The sequence below is a fragment of the Schistocerca serialis genome, chromosome 2 (genome assembly GCF_023864345.2).
Source record: "Schistocerca serialis cubense isolate TAMUIC-IGC-003099 chromosome 2, iqSchSeri2.2, whole genome shotgun sequence".
Classification (NCBI taxonomy): domain Eukaryota; kingdom Metazoa; phylum Arthropoda; class Insecta; order Orthoptera; family Acrididae; genus Schistocerca; species Schistocerca serialis.
The window spans coordinates 926,474,602-926,492,461 of NC_064639.1; the positions used below are offsets into that span (position 1 = coordinate 926,474,602).

Sequence of the window (17,860 nt, forward strand, 5' to 3'; positions counted from 1 at the left end):
CGGAGGAGAATGTTGGTGATTGGAATTTCGTGAGAAGATTCCGTCGCAACGAAAAACGCCTTTACATTAATGATGTCCAACTCAAATCTTGTATCAGTTCTGTGAAACTCTGTCCCATATTTCGCGATAATACAAAACGTGTTGCCCTTCTTTGAACTTTTTCGATGTACTCCGTCAGTCCTGTCTGGTAAGGACCCTACACCGCGTAGCAGTATTTGAAAAAAGGCGGACGAGCGTAGGGTAAGCAGTCTCCTTAATATTTTTCTTACATTTTCTGTGTCCTGCCAATAAAACGCAGTTTTCGGTTAGTCTTCCCCACAACATTTTCTATGTACACCTTCCAATTTAAGTTGTTCGTAATAGTAGTTCCTAAGTATTTAGTTTAATTTATGGCCTTTAGATTTGACTGATTTATCGTGTAACCGAAGTTTAACAAATTTCTTTTAGCACTCATGTGGATGACTTCACACTTTTCGTTATTCAGGGTCAATTGCCAATTTTCGCACCATTCAGATATATTTTCTAAATCATTTTGCTATTTGTTTTTGATCTTCTGATGACTTTATTAGTCGATAAACGACAGCGTCCTCTGCAAACAACCTAAGACGGCTGCTCATTTTAATAAGGTTTATAAAAGAACAAAATGACACACTGAGAGAGGAACACAAGGCTGACGCAGGAGAACAAAATGACAATTTAGGCATACGTTTAGAGGTGAGAGGATGGGGCACATTTAGAGATTGGTACAAACAAACTAAAAGATCAGCACATGGTCCGCAGTAAAGGATTAAAATAATGATTAGTATATGTGGAAAATAACTAAAATAAGGCCCAGGAGGTAAATAGAGCTAGTAAAAGAGAATTAGAGGAACAAATCCAAAATGTGGAAGCTTTATGTCAATCTATTGGGTAGTACATTTCAATCAGTTTTAATGTACTCACTAGGCAGATGAGTCCAAACTTATTCTTAATTTGGTGATGGAAGCTCTATTGTGGAGAAAAGGGTTTCTGCAGTCGAAGGGAGTTTAAATTGAGGGAATTTGTGGAACATCAGAAAAAATCATTGCAATAAAATCTCAGTGCATTGATAGAGAAACATAAAAGATAGGACAGAATTGACAGACAGGTTGTATACTGTTCCAAGTCAGTAGTTGTGAAGCAGATGATTCGAGAGCAAATAATCATGCAACATTGTTGCCAAACGTTGAGCAGGGAATAAAGCACTCGAGATAAATACAGAAAAATGGGTTTCAGGAAGAAAAGTGGAGATGCCAAACTATACCACAAGGATTGGTGGTGTTACGGGTGCAGTAACGCAACTGACTGTTACTGCTGTGTGGAACTCATGTGGCAGAGCACCAGCCAGCTATGGTGATTCGGAGAAAGTCACAGCTGTTCAGGAAGAGTGTGTGGCTGAACACGCTGACCACACAGTAGATCTTAGACAACAATTTAGAGATGAATCTGAATCGGGATTAGTTACTATAAATGTACAGTGTGATTCAAGCGTTAATGTGAGTGAGGAGGAGCAGGACACCACAGGTATGGGACCTGCCAAGGGGCATTACTGAAAGTAAATAGATGCTCAATTAGGAAGGACTAAGTGAAGTGTTAGTGAGTCGCAGTGAGTTAACAATTGTGGCTTTTTTGTTGAAAGTGAAGTTGCTAACAAGTTTGAAGCTTCAAGACGGTTCATATCCATTGCGAGGACTAAAATGTTTGTTTCTGTTGCCAGATGGGAATGAGGCAGTGCTCAATTTAAGCTGCTTTCATCGTACCAAGAGAAAGGGAATTCTTATGTGGTTGGGATCTGGTGAGCATACAGCATATTCAGAGGCAGTCAACACTGCCTTTAATAAATGATTTAATATCACTAAGTCACAGTCCACTGCGTCAACCCCTGTATCACTTGACATATTTTAATTTTTAGCGACTCATTCCTCACTTCCATCCCTTCCTCCATCCACCATCGTTTTATTCTCTGCCATAATCCGCTATTTAATACCCCAAAGAACACAAAACCTTATACTTCGTAAAAACGAAAATATTTTAACAGCTATAATATTATATTTATAATATTACTCTTTCTTAGCGTATCTTTCGATAATGAGTGAGAGGTTAGAGATACAAAGAAGAGTTTTAAGTGTAAATTCCTCTAGGTTGTAAGGAAGAAATTACTTCAGAACACAATATTTTAATCCACGCATATTTGGTGTCCATACGAATGAGAGGCTATAATAAAGTTGATAGATATACGATTAAATCATATCTTCGACTCATAAGTAGCTCTTATTGTGAAACTTAACGACGATGTGCTGTTTTACCTAAAGTACTTTTATGTAGGGATGTCTCATGAAGTTATTTTCAGACATATTGCATTTGAAGTGCTCATAAGTGAAGTATTTATTTCTCAGAAACGAAGCAGATATGTGAAGTAGATAAACTCTTGTCTTGAAGAGATAACTTTAAATATCTTGGAATTCTGCCTCAGTTATCAGCACATTTTCTGATTAATGCTGTTTGAATATAATAATAAAAATCTGTTTCAGGTGAACTACCAAAGATACAAACACAGCAAAAGACACAAAAATAATTTCTATGTGGAGCCTGGCTCCTTATTTAGCGTCTAGAGTGGAGCTTTGTATTCTGGTGCAAAGGTGTTTATCTAGTTACTACAGACATAAAAATATACGTAGTCCAAGAAAACAAAATAAAAAGACATAATATATTCCACGTTTGCTGAACGCTGTCTGTTTCAGTCCTGCAATGGAAGATATCAGCGCGATAAGTAGCGATGATTACTGTAAATAAACCTCTGTTCTTGCCGAATGTAGTTTTGTCAGTGTACTCAAGTCATTTTAAGAAAAAGATAATAAACAGAAACAACGAAACAGCAGCTTCAAAAAAGCCAATTTCTAGCAAATTTTGAGAAATTAGCTTATAAACCGCGTGGTCATCACGACTTTTCATGATTCGGTTATTCCTATGAGGGCCTAAGACCTGTTAATGCCTTAGGTCTACTATTTCGTTCTGGAACGCTCTAAATATGTGTTTTATAATGTGAGGAAGTTACTTGAATGAGAATTAGCGGCTCCGGTCTCGTAAACTGACTTAGTGCCGGGTGAGCGGTATGCTGACCAAATGCCATTCCATATCCGCATCCAGCGACGCCTGTAGGATAAGGATGACACGGCGGCCAGTTGGTACCGTTGGGCCTTCATGGCTGTGAGGGCGGAGATTAGCTCAGTTTATAGTGTGGAAGATGCCATCTGTTCTTCTGGGCTAGAGACGACTTTAAAAGATCGAACGGAGCTGGTGTTTTGAGAAAATCATATAAAACAATGACTTTGCCGGAAAAGCAAATCTATACCTTTATATGAATGATATTGTGGCATAAGGAACCATAGTGAAGAACCAAAACACAAAGCGGAAAAGGCCGTTGCTCAGTTTAATTATTAATTGAAAACAAGATTTTCACCTTCTTCGTGGTACCCACGGAAGGAAATGAATGAGCGGCTCAGTCGGCGAATTATATTTTACGTAACTGCATCAGTGGAGTTAATAAAGGTAAACTGAAAATATTGGTACCACGCACGTGATAATAATTTCGAATGTGAATATTTTAGGCTGTCTGTAGTAACAACCGAAGACTTTCTTTACCAGAAGAGACAGCTTTCCGAATTCTGGGAGAAGTGCTGTTGGTGGACAAGTTGAGATTAGAAGCGGTGTTTCCTGAGGGAACTGAAACTCTGAGCGTGACGACACGAGCAGGAACCGGCTCCGTTGACCCGAACCAGAGTGCGTACGTGAGGAAAGAACTTGCGTTCCCTAGCGGGAGCAGGAAGTAATCTGCGCAGTGAGGCAAGAACGTGGTGTGTGTTTGTGAGGGGTCTCTGAGAACTTTCCTTCAGAGGCAGCGCCGCGAAGTTGCTTTCCACCGTATGTTAAGAGTTCCAACTTCCAAGAACGTACAATTTCTGTTCTTCCTCTAGAGTTTTCCGATACCTACAGCTCGCTCTACTACCACGAAAGTTATTCCCTGACGTCTTAATACACGTCGTATCATACCCACAGGTTTCTTTCATTGCCGATTCTGCGGAGAATTTGTTCATTTCTTATTTCACCAGTCCACTTACGTCCATCATCCTTTTGTAACACCACATCTCGAACACGTCGATACTTTTTCTGGTTTTCTCACAGTCGGTGACTCATTATCATGCAATGGAAATTTGGAAATTTGTGGTAAGTTCCTGTGGGACCAAACTGCTGAGGTCATCAGTCCCTAGGCTTACACACTACTTAATCTAATTTAAACTAACTTACGTGAAGGACAACACACACACCAATGCCTGAGGGAGGACTCGAACTTCCGACGGGGGGAGCCGCGCGAACCGTGGCATGGCGCCAAAGACCTCGCGGAAAGCAAACAATGCTGCGCTCCAATACAGATCTGGAATTTTCTTCTTTACATTGAAGCAGAAGTTTCATATTAGCAGATTTCTCTTAGCCAGGAATGCCCTCTTGCGAGTGTTTATCTGCTTTTTATGTCCTTACTTCGTTCGTTATGTATTATTCTGCTGCAAATATCATAGAATTCCTCATCTTCGACTACGTTGCGGTCCCTGATCTGGATGTTAATGTTTTCGCTAAACTCATTTCTGCTACTCCTCATTAGTTTCGTCTTACTATGGTTTAATCTTAGTCTGGATTTTGCTTTCAGTAGGCTGTTCATAAGGTAAGGTTCCTACGTTACGATTTGTATAAGCCCTGAAAGGCTATGAAAAAGCAACGAATTATAAAACATATTCCTCAGTTTATCGTCCACTTGTAGGGAAGGTACAACCGAATTGTTACAACATAATAAAACCATTATTTGACATAAACAATAACGTTGCAAGAACAGAAACACAAAAAAGTTCGTAATTGCGTCTCCCATAAAATTTCTCAAAAGTACAATTAATTTAAATGTATGTTTCCATTCTAACATTGCGAAGCACTTTCGCTGTTATAAATCACATGAAGGCCATCAATGAACAAAGTTTTCGATGTATTTTCAGCCTTATAAAAGTGTATCGCATATGAATTTGTGTGTCTCTGTACATCAAGAGTATTTTTAGTGATATTGAACCAAGCATTTCTGCAACGAATACATTTCTCTCCGGTTGCAGTTCCCCATATTGAAAAAGTAAAGTAATATTTACAAATAACAAATAAAAGTATCAGGTACAAGAAACGTTTATTTGGAGAAAGAGGCACTAATGTACACTATTCCACTTTTGCTGATCATCTGCTAATTTCCGGACACAAACCGAAATACGTCGAAGAAATTTCGATTTTTCGTAGAGAAGAAAAAGGTCATAGACTCGATGTACTCGAAGAGCTGGAGACTTTCAAACATATTTCTAAGAATGAGGACCTCATCCTCAGTGAACAGTTACAGCTACGCAACAAAAATTTTTTCAATGGTTTCAATCCACTACTCGCGGGATTTTGATTTCTCTATTTTTACTATTTTTTCCTGCCTCATCGTTTTCTTCGAATCTCATAGATATGTGCTACTGATGTTACCTTCATGCAAATATTTTCTGGATTGTACAGCTGTTTGTAAAATTATTCTATATCATTCTGTTCTTTAAGTAATAGTAATTTCTGTAAAGCTTCTAAGCAGGCTCTTAGTTATACTTAATCTGCCTTATTACTGCGTATTTTCAAAAATACATTAAGTTCTCTTCTTGTATATTTTGTTTTTTAAAATTAACTGTCTTTTTTTTCAATAGTTTCTGTTGTAACTTTTTAAATGGGCACATGTCACAGTCCGCGCCCGATAGGCGTATTGTTTCCGCGGCAGCAATGTAAGCCACTGGGCCGATCAGTCTGATGTTCCTAGCTAGGCACACGTGGCAAAGGCTAGAACGCTTTGTTTTATTTTTGACTTGAGCACAGCTGCTCTGAATTCTGACTATTGCTCTCTCGCAACGTAGTTTTACGTAAGTAACCTTTGCACGAAATGATAATTGTCATCTTGGTTAATGTGTTTTTTGTCATACATAATTTTCTCTGTATTATTTTATAGGGTTTATCAAAATTTCATTCTGATGAAGACACCCTTAGTAGGTGTCGAAACCTAGGTCAGTGTCCAGATCAGTTTGTTGCAACCGGTTGGCTGTATAATACTAGGCTGAAACTGGTATAAGGTTGCTGAGTAAAAACCATGTACAAAACTGCAAATAAAATTAATTGTTAATAACAGCTCCAAATTTCGTTCAGGGGGAACAGCACGGGGGACGAAATCACGAACGTCCCCAGAATCACTATAAAGGCCGCTACAGCAACATAGGCCAAACCCCAGAGTACAGCGCTTACGAGCCAGAAACTACAACACGACAGACATTCTGGGGAAAGCCTAGAAAACAATGGACTGAGGTCTCGCATGCTCGCGTGTTACCAACTGTGGAAACCGGAAATTCCTAGAGGGACGAAACCAGGAGCAGGGACGATATTAGAGCCTCTTACCTTTTTATTCAACACGAGTAATTCTTTCTCACTTTCACTGAGGATTTCAGTGTCACCAATCTTGTCTTTGACTTCCTTCCACCCTAAATTGTAATCCATCTTATGAACGTTTCAGTTAGAATATTCTGAGCCGCTCGGTGTTGGCCGAGCGGTCTAGGGTGCTGGTGTCATGCATGGACTGTGCGGCTGATCCCGGCGAACGTTCGAACCCTCCCTCGAGCTTGGGTGTGTGTGTTTGTCCTGAGGATAATTTAGGTTACGTAGATTGTAAGCTTAGGTACTGATTACCTTAGCAGTTAAGTCCCATAAAATTTCACACACATTTTTGAGAATATTCTGAACTAAATGCCATTTTGCAATTTTTTGTTTCGTTCCAGTTCTTGAAAGTGTTTCATTACCCATCGGTTGATCGGTCACATCTTGATGCATCATGGAATCGTATACCTGGTTACTGAAGGTAGACTGGACTACAATAAAGGAGCCTCAGAGTCGTTGAAACCATTGCACTGAAAAGACTACCATGGAGACCTTCATCAAACTGACGCCACAAAACCAACAGACACGAAATGGGCAGTGATTATTTGCGACAGTAAATTTGGTTTTATAGTAATAATATTGTTATATGTATTTGTGAAAACAGCCAGCTTATTATTAATTGTGTAAAATTGCTATAACTGTATTTTCAGAGGCAATTCAGCTGTGTTTTGAAACGACGAAAAACATATTAAAAGACAGGGCATGGATGATGCTTATTTCTGCCCCCTTCAACGTAAACACTCAGTAAGGACTCTGTGATATTTGTGTTCCCATTCTATCAACTTCTTCTTTGTCAGATGATTGAATGCAAACCACACTACCACTGAGAGCTACACAGTTTGCGCATCATGTCCACAACCACACAGGTGTCCAAAATTAAAGGAAGAAAACGGAAGTTTAGCAAGGTTGCCTTTATTTGCCACAAAACAGCATAAACAGATGATACTAAAGTAGGAAAAATGTAAAGATTACAGAATGTAAGCAACTTGAGCATGCGCAACGGCAGAGAAAAAATGTTCTTCGTTTTTTTCCAACACAGCGAAATTGCATACACCCATTCCAACAACTAATAATGTGCTCAGTATGGGGTGTGACCACCTGTTGCAGCAACACAGACCTGACAACGACGGGGCATGCTGTGAATGATGTCATCAATCTCGTTGAGTCAATAACACCCGTTCCTCCTGCAGAGCAAGTTCAAATGGCTCTGAGCACTATGGGACTTAACATCTATGGTCATCAGTCCCCTAGAACTTAGAACTACTTAAACCTAACTAACCTAAGGACAGCACACAACACCCAGCCATCACGAGGCAGAGAAAATCCCTGACCCCGCCGGGAATCGAACCCGGGAACCCGGGCGTGGGAAGCGAGAACGCTACCGCACGACCACGAGATGCGGGCGCAGAGCAAGTGTCGGGGAGTAATTGGTGGATGCCAACGTGATGCAACGCGTCTCTCTACTGCATCCCAGACGAGCTCTATGGGATTCAAATTGTAAGAGCGAGCCGGTTACACCATGCGTGCAGTATATTCCGTTTCCAAGAAAACATCAACCACTCGTGCTCTATGAGGACGAGCATTATTGTCCATCAGTACGAAGTCCGGACCCACAGATCCTCGCAGCAACCGCAAATGAGGTCTCAAGATCTCATTACGATACCCGACAACAGTTAAATGTTGTCGATTCACGCGTACAGTTTCATGAAGGGCTGTTCCAGTGGTCAATGTTATCCCGGCGCACACCATCAGGGACGCTCCTCGATATCGGTCTCTTTCCAAAAAGTTTGGGTTCCGAAATCGTGTTCCACGTTCCCTCCAAATGCGAATCCTTCGAAACTCACTCTTCAGGCCAAATAGCTACTCATCTACAAAAGAACATTGGCCCATTGTTCGACCGTCCAGGTGGCGTGTTGACGGTTCCACTCTACACGTTCCCTTCTGTGAAGACGAGTCGGAGGCACACATACAGCAGGTCTGCGAAAATAAAGGCCACTCTGCCGAAACCTTCTGTACACCGTTCGCCTCGATACAACACGTTCAATGGATGCTGCGAGGTGAGATGCAAGTTACTGCGCAGTACTAAGGCGGTACCGTCGTGCCCTTACAGCCAGATAACGGTCTTCTCTTTCTGATGTCACACTGCTATGGTCTTCGGGATACAGTTTCGGTCTGTCTAGAAACAACGGAATTATTCACTTTAAGCCAACGGGCCACATCAGCTTGTGACTGTCCTGCTTCCTTCCTTTCTACGCCTCTCCATTGCAGAGAGATTGGTAGGTGTCTTCTCTGTGCCATACTGCACCGTCCGTGACTGTGCACACGGAGATTGTGGATGTGGGACTACTCCGTTTGATGGGTGCCCTGACGTCATCGACGGCGTGGTCGTCTGTTGGACGGAATGCCATCTTCCGTGCAGAAAACGATCGTACGCGCATTGTTGGCAGTATGTATGATAACGTGACTTAGACACAGCACGGGGGAACAGCGGTTTGTTGCTTTGATTTTGGACACCAGTGTATGGTAAAGAGTGGACAATGTTTCATATGAAAGCAAGTAATTGAAGCTTCAACTCCTACATTATACAGCTTCGGTTTCCAAACCAAGCTCGGTCTCAGTATTAGCATTTATAGGTTACCTCTTAATCATTCCTTTCAGAATACAAGATGTTTAGCGTTTGCGTGACCACTATATCATCAAATAATATTTTCTGAGGTAATTCTAAGTTAAATCACTAAGAAGAATAAATTGTAAGAAAAGTAACTTCCGCATTTATCCACTAACAACTTTTACAGTTAGATAGAGTTTAAACTAATTAACATTAAGGAGCTACCCGTGCGTCAAGTAGGCATATTTCAAATTCTTATTACGAGCAGTGAGTTAAGCCCACTTCTTAAATGTGTCAGTGGCTGTACTGGCTTAGGTATTTCAAAAAATGGCTCTGAGCACTATGGGACTCAACATCTTAGGTCATAAGTCCCCTAGAACTTAGAACTACTTAAACCTAACTAACCTAAGGACATCACACACACCCATGCCCGAGGCAGGATTCGAACCTGCGACCGTAGCAGTCCCGCGGTTCCGGACTGCAGCGCCACAACCGCTAGACCACCGCGGCTGGCTTAGGTATTTCATTTTTACTTTAAGCGAAACAAGTAACTATTCCAGTCTTAATTATTATTATTAATTATTATTATTATTCTAGTCTTTCTTATTATTAATAATCATAATTTACTTAAAGTACACTTTCTATTGATAGTATCCGTTGCCGTGCAGGATTAGCCGAGCGGTCTAGGGTGCTGCGGTTATGGGCTGTGCGGCTGGTCCCGGCGAAGGTTCGAGTCCTCCCTCGGGCATGGGTGTGTGTGTTTGTCCTTAGGATAATTTAGGTTAAGTAGTGTGTAAGCTTAGGGACTGATGATCGTAACAGTTAAGTCCCATAAGATTTCACACACATTTGAACATTTTTGATAGTATCCGTACACCCCCAAAACGTACGCCTTTCATATTAGGTGCATTGTGCTGCCACCTACTGCCAGGTACTCCATAACAGCGACCTCAGTAGTCATGGAAATGGAAATGAGCGTTTGGCGTCATTGGCCGGGAGGCCCCTCGCGGGGCAGGTCCGGCCGCCATATCGCAGGTCTTATTACATTCGGCGCCACATTGGGCGACCTGCACGCCGGATGGGGATGAAATGATGATGAACACAACACAACACCCAGTCCCTGAGCGGAGAAAATCTCCGACCCAGCCGGGAATCGAACCCGGGCCCAGAGGACGGCAATCCGTCACGCTGACCACTCAGCTACTGGGGCGGACTCAGTAGTCATTAGACATCGTGAGAGCACAGAATGGGACGCTCCACCGAACTCACGGACTTCGAACGTGGTCAGGTGACTGGGTGTCACTTGTGTCATACCCGAGATTTCCACACTCCTAAACATCCCTAGGTCCACTGTTTTCGATGTGACAGTGAAGTGGAAACGTGAAGGGGCACGTACAGCAAAAAAGCGTACAGGCCGACCTCGTCTGTTGACTGACAGATACCGCCGATAGTTGAAGAGGGTTGTAATGTGTAGTGAGCAGACATCTATCCAGAACATCACGCAGGAATTCCTAACTGCATCAGGATCCACTGCAGGCACTATGACAATTAGGCGGGAAGTGAGAAAACTTGGATTTCATGGTCGAGGGGCTGCTCGTAAGCCACACATCACGCCAGTAAGTTCCAAACGACGCCTCGCTTGGTTTAAGGAGCGTAAACATTGTGTGGAGTGACAAATCATGGTACACAATGTGGCAATCCGAAGGCAGGGTGTGGGTATGGCGAATGCGTAGTGAACATCATCTGCCAGCATGTGTGGTGCCAACAGTAAAATTCGGAGGCGGTGGTGTTATGGTGTGGTCGTGTTTTTCATGGAGGGGGCCTGCACCCCTTGTTTTGCGTGACACTAGTACAGCACAGGCCTACACTGATGTTTTAATCGCCTTCTTGCTTGCCACTGTTGAAGAGCAATTAGAGGATGGCGATTGAGTCTTTCAACAAGATCGAACAACTGTTCATAATGCACGGCCTGTGGCGGAGTGGTTACACGACAATAACATCCTTGTAATGGTCTGGCCTGCAAAGAGTCCTGACCTAAATCACATAGAACAGCGTTGAGATGTTTTGGAACGCCGACTTCGTGCCAGGCCTGACCGACCGACATCGATATCTCTTCTCAGTGCAGCACTTCGTGAAGAATGAGCTGCCATTCCCCAAGAAACCTTCCAGAGCCTTATTGAACGTATGTCTGCGAGTGTGGGGGCTGTCATCAAGGCTAAGGGTGGGCCAACACCATATTGGATTCCAGCATTACCGATGGAGGGCGCCACGAACTTGTAAGTTATTTTCAGCCAGTCTCGACCCACGGTAGGTGCGTGTTTCTGAAAAATTTCCAAGACACCGCTTGATAAAACAAATGGCACACCTGGAACACATGGTCTGATGTCATGTCGCTTTGTACTCGTGTACACGTACACACCATAGTTGGATATGAAGATGATTGGAGTTCCAACTCTCTGTGACGGGTCGAACGGTCTTCGTAGTGGGTTCGTTTTTAATATTTTTACTAAACCTTGTCGGGTTTACAAGGGTCGTGAACAGCGTCAGATGATGACTGATCACTATGAAGGACACAGAAATGAGACAGCATTATCAGCACCTGATAGAGTGTGAATGGGGCTTCTTTTAGGTTACCTTTTGGTCGGATGGTCGAATAGTGCAGTATACAGCAGGCCTGTGGGTAATGGGGTGTGACAGTGGCTCGATGTTGGCTGCTTGGTACGTCCAGCTGGTACCAAACATGTTTTGTCGGGGACAGATCTGGAGATTTTTCTGACCACAGGAGAACCTCAACATCACATAGACAGTTCGTAGAGGCTTGTGCTGTGTTTTCTGTTGAAATATGCGACTACGATACTGTCTCGTTGAAAGGTAACGCAACAGTCAGTGTAAGTAGGCTGTTTAGGTTTTTATGTTGGTAACGCCACGTAGCGCTCTGTATGAAAATCACTGACTGTGCTGTGTGCAGTCTGTGGCTGGTTGGCATTGTTGTAATATTCGCTATTGTAGTGTTGGGTAGTTGTATGTGAACAGCGCGTAGCATTGCGCAGTTGGAGGTGAGCCGCCAGCAGTGGTGGATGTGGGGAGAGAGATGGCGGAGTTTTGAGAGCGCATGATATATATATATATATATATATATATATATATATATATATATATATATATATATATATATATATATATATAATTACTTTTGAACACTATTAAGGTAAATGCATAGTTTGCACTCTATCAAAATCATTCATTTGCTAAGTATGCCTATCAGTAGTTTGTGCCTTCAGTAGTTAGAATCTTTTATTTAGCTGGCAGTATTCTCGCTCGCTGTATTGCAGTAGTTCGAGTAACTAAGATTTTTGAGGTAAGTGATTCATGAAGGGTATAGGTTATTGTCAGTCAGGGCCATTCTTTTGTAGAGATTATTGAAAGTCTGATTGCATTGCGCTAAAAATATTGTTTGTCAGTTTAGTGTTGATCAGAATAGGTAAAGAGCGAAATGTCTAAGTACGTTCAGTTCTGCTCAGCTGTTTGAAAATCAAATAATGTAAGAGGTTTATCAGCACAGTAATTCAGAAATTTTTCTAAGGCGAGGTTTCATCAGTTGACCTCAGTCGCTGAAACTGCTCTGCAGACATCATCAACTTCATCTGATGGTGCTGTTCTGAAGATGGTCTAAGACTAGGCTGAAACAGGTCATTTTAATAAAATAACCTTCGCGATGTAGACTGTTTTTTCACTGATTTTGTATGTCTGAGGAAGTACTGAAACCAGACAATGTAGTGATGTTGGACGCTGAAGTCTGGAGGGAAGTCAACGCTCGAACTCATCCCACAGAGTTCAGGTCGGGACTCTAGTGCATGCCAGGGCATTTTAGGAACGTGTTTACCCACAAACCATTGCCTCACAGACGCTGTTTTATAACAGTGTGTAGAGTCATTTTGAGACAATCATTTTCTGTGACCTATTGCTACACAGTACGCAATACAAAATGCTGTACAATGTGTTTTCTTGAACACAATAACCTCTAAATACACCCCATAACATAACATCCCCCCCCCCTACCCCGCTGTTGGCACTAGACCTAATGGCATGAAATGATATGAAGATGGCATCTGTTCTTTCGGACATGTCTGAAAGAACAGATGCCATTGGTGACCGTGGAGCTCTCTAGAATGAAATTACAATTAAATTAATACCATTAGCTACTGACGGGCCTTGAAATACAGGGTGGTCCATTGATAGTGACCGGGCAAAGTATCTCATGAAATAAGCATCAAACGAAAAAACTACAAAGACAGAAACTTGTCGAGTTTGAAGTGGGAAACCAGATGGCGCTATGGTTAGCCCGCTAGATGGCGCTGCCATAGGTCAAACAGATATGAACTGCGTTTTTTAAAATAAGAAACCCCATTTTTTATTACATATTCGTGTAGTATGTAAAGAAATATGAATGGTTTAGTTGGACCACTTTTTTCGCTTTGTGATAGATGGCGCCGTAATAGTCACAAACGTATAAGTACGTGGTATCACGTAACATTTCGCCAGTGCGGACGGTATTTGCTTCGTGATACATTACCCGTGTTAAAATGGACCGTTTACCAATTGCGGAAAAGGTCGATATCGTGTTGATGTATGGCTATTGTGATCAAAATGCCCAACGGGCGTGTGCTATGTATGCTGCTCGGTATGCTGGACGACATCATCCAAGTGTCCGGACCGTTCGCCGGATAGTTATGTTACTTAAGGAAACAGGAAGTGTTCAGCAACACGTGAAACGTCAACCACGACCTGCAACTAATGATGATGCGCAAGTAGGTGTTTTAGCTGCTGTCGCGGCTAATCCGCACATCAGTAGCAGACAAATTGCGCGAGAATCGGGAATCTCAAAAACGTCGATGTTGAGAATGCTACATCAACATCGATTGCACCCGTACCATATTTCTATGCACCAGGAATTGCATGGTGACGATTTTGATCGTCGTGTACAGTTCTGCCACTGGGCACAAGGGCAATTATGGGATGAATGCAGATTTTTTGCACGCGTTCGATTTAGCGACGAAGCGGTATTCACCAACAGCGGTAACGTAAACCGGCATAATATGCACTACTGGGCAACGGAAAATCCACGATGGCTGCGACAAGTGGAACATCAGCGACCTTGCCGGGTTAATGTATGGTGCGGATTTATGGGAAGAAGTATAATTGGCCCCCATTTTATCGATGGCAATCTAAATGGTGCATTTTATGCTGATTTCCTACGTAATGTTCTACCGATGTTACTACAAGGTGTTTCACTGCATGACAGAATGACGATGTACTTCCAACATGATGGATGTCCGGCACATAGCTCGCGTGCGGCTGAAGCGGTATTGAATAGCATATTTCATGACAGGTGGATTGGTCGTCGAAGCACCATACCATGGCCCGCACGTACACCGGATCTGACGTCCCCGGATTCCTTTCTGTGGGGAAAGTTGAAGGATATTTGCTATCGTGATCCACCGACAACGCCTGACAACATGCGTCAGCGCATTGTCAATGCATGTGCGAACATTACGGAAGGCGAACTACTCGCTGTTGTGAGGAATGTCGTTACACGTATTGCCAAATGCACTGAGGTTGACAGACATCATTTTGAGCATTCATTTCATTAATGTGGTATTTACAGGTAATCACGCTGTAACGGCATGCGTTCTCAGAAATGATGAGTACACAAAGGTACATGTTCCACATTGAAACAACCGAAATGAAATGTTCAAACGTACCTACGTTCTGTATTTAAATTTAAGAAACCTACCTGTTACCAATTGTTCGTCTAAAATTCCGAGCCATATGTTTGTGACTATTACAGCGTCATCTATCACAAAGCGGAAAATGTGGTCCAACTGAAACATTCACATTTCTTTACGTACTACACGAATATGTAATAAAAATGGGGGTTCATATTTAAAAAGAGGCAGTTGATATCCATTTGACCTATGGCAGCACCATCTAGCGGGCCTACCATAGCGCCATCTGGTTTCCCCTTCAAGCTAGAGAAGTTTCGTTCTTCGTAGCTTTTTCATTTGACGCTTATTTCGTTAGATATTTGGCCCGGTCACGGTCAATACACCACCCTGTATATCAACTGGGACAGTTGAAAATGTTTGCCTCGACCTTGAACCCGGGATCTCCTGCTTACATGGCAGACGCTCTATACATCTGAATCACCGAGGGCACAGAGAATATCGCGACTGCAGGGATTTATCGCTGGCACGCTCCCAGTGGGACCCACATTCTCAACTTATAGTCCACACACTACATTCTTAATGTCCCTGCCATTATACCCATTACTCGGGGTAGACAATCCTCCGATTCCCGTAAGAGTTCAGGCAAATCGTGTGCATCCGCACTGTTATGGAGTACCTAGCAGTAGGTGCATTATGAACAGGTGTTCGATCTTGTTGAAAGACTTAATCGCCATCCTCTAATTGCTCTTCAACAGTGGCAAGCAAGAAGGCGCTTAAAACATCAGTGTAGGCCTGTGCTGTACTAGTGTCACGCAAAACAACAAGGGGTGCAAGCTACCTCCATGAAAAACACGACCACACCATAACACCACCGCCTCCGAATTTTACTGTTGGCACCACACATGCTGGCAGATGATGTTCACTGCGCATTCGCCATACCCACACCCTCCTTCGGATTGGCACATTGTGCACCATGATTTGTCACTCCACACAATGTTTACGCTCCTTACACCAAGCGAGGCGTCGTTTGGAATTTACTGGCGTGATGTGTGGCTTACGAGCAGCCCCTCGACCATGAAATCCAAGTTTTCTCACTTCCCGCCTAATTGTCATAGTGCCTGCAGTGGATCCTGATGCAGTTAGGAATTCCTGCATGATGTTCTGGATAGATGTCTGCTCACTACACATTACAGCCCTCTTCAACTGTCGGCGGTATCTGTCAGTCAACAGACGAGGTCGGCCTGTACGCTTTTTTGCTGTACGTGTCCCTTCACGTTTCCACTTCACTGTCACATCGAAAAAAGTGGACCCAGGGATGTTTAGGAGTGTGGAAATCTCGGGTATGACACAAGTGACACCCAGTCACCTGACCACGTTTGAAGTCCGTGAGTTCGGCGGAGCGTCCCACTCTGTGCTCTCACGATGTCTAATGACTACTGAGGTCGCTGTTATGTAGTACCTGGCAGTAGGTGGCAGCACAATGCACCTAATATGAAAAGCGTACGTTTTGGGGGTGTACGGATACTATCAAAAATGTTCAAATGTGTGTGAAATCTTATGGGAGTTAACTGTTACGGTCATCAGTCCCTAAGCTTACACACTACTTAACCTAAATTATACTAAGGACAAACACACCCACCCATGCCCGAGGGAGGACTCGAACCTTCGCCGGGACCAGCCGCGCAGTGCATGACTGAAGCGCCTTACACCGCTGGGCTACATCTTTTAAGACATCATGGAATGTCTTCTGTGGTATTAGAGGAAGCTTTAGGGGTCAAAAACTGTACAGGAAGTCAGGGATTGGAGTATATCCAGCAAATAGTTGAGCACGTAAGTTGCAAGTGCTACTCTAAGATGAATAGCGGTTGGCGCAGGAGAGTTATTCGAGGCGGGCTGCATCAAACCAGTCAGAAGACCGATGACTCAAAAAAGTATCGCTGCAGCCTGTGAGGTGCGGCAGACCTGTGCTGTACTAATTGTGCGAGCCTCGCGAAGCAGGCCACGGACCCGCTTCGCCCCCTGGCGGCCACTTGCCGCTGTCCGCCATGTGCGCCTCAGCTGTTTCGTCAGCGGGCGCGCTGCGACGTCACACAGAGGCCGCACCGCAGTCGCGCGTCCTCGCTCCAGGCGCTCAGTTTCGCTGCGCCGCTGGTGTCGTCTGGACGGAGCGACCTCCCGCTCTGCAGACGGTCAAGCGCCCGACACTTCCGCCGACCTCACCGTCTCGTCTCGCCGGGCGTCACACGGGATGGCCGGTAAGTTCTGTGTGAGCAACGCCTACAAGTTTCTGGAACGTTGCGCAACATTACGCCTCGTTGGCGCAAAGCGGGACTCCCCCTGAACGGGTTGCATCCCAAATCACGACTAGTTACGTCAGTCTGGCTCGGTTCATATAGACTGACTGTCGGCTGCGGCTGACGCCTACTTTGCAGCCTGGGGGTGATCTTTTTTGTGCCTTTGCCCAGCATTCTCGCAGGGTCGGAATGGGCAAAGCCGGATTTGGTATGGTTAATTTAATATGGGCCGGATGCCGTTGCTGTTACCACCTCTTTGAAGACAACACAAACACATGGTTCCCGAGCGGAGAAAATCTCCGACCCAGCCGGGAATCGAACCCAGGACGCCTGGCACGACAGCCCGTCGCACTGCTCACTCAGCTATCTGGGCGGACATCCTGGGGCTAATGTTGACCGAATTAAATTAGTCAGTTACATGTTCCTTTGATCGTATGCAGAGTTAGGTTGTCAAACATTCTAAGTGCCAGATTTCAATTCGTCAGGAGAAGGGAAAAAAATGCAAAATTTTGTACATGGCTGCATGTTCAGAGACCGTGAATAGTTACAACTGAAAGAAAAACAGTCCTCGGTCACTATTTTTAACGGATTAACCGGGTTTCAACACTGCTAGGAATGTATTCCTCAGAATATAAATCAAAGAATGTTATAGAATATAGACCATTCTTTGATTTAAATTCTGA

General features: G+C 43.6%; 1 protein-coding gene across 1 annotated transcript in view; it reads left to right on the forward strand.

Annotated features, from left to right (window-relative positions):
- Positions 1 to 16,928: 16,928 nt before the first annotated feature.
- LOC126456522 (uncharacterized) overlaps positions 16,929 to 17,860 on the forward strand; it is a 145,467-nt gene continuing 144,535 nt past the window's right edge. Inside the window, exon 1 of the mRNA XM_050092271.1 lies at positions 16,929 to 17,138. Within this exon, the coding sequence (XP_049948228.1) occupies positions 16,929 to 17,138 (210 nt within the window). The remainder of the gene's footprint in view (positions 17,139 to 17,860) is intronic.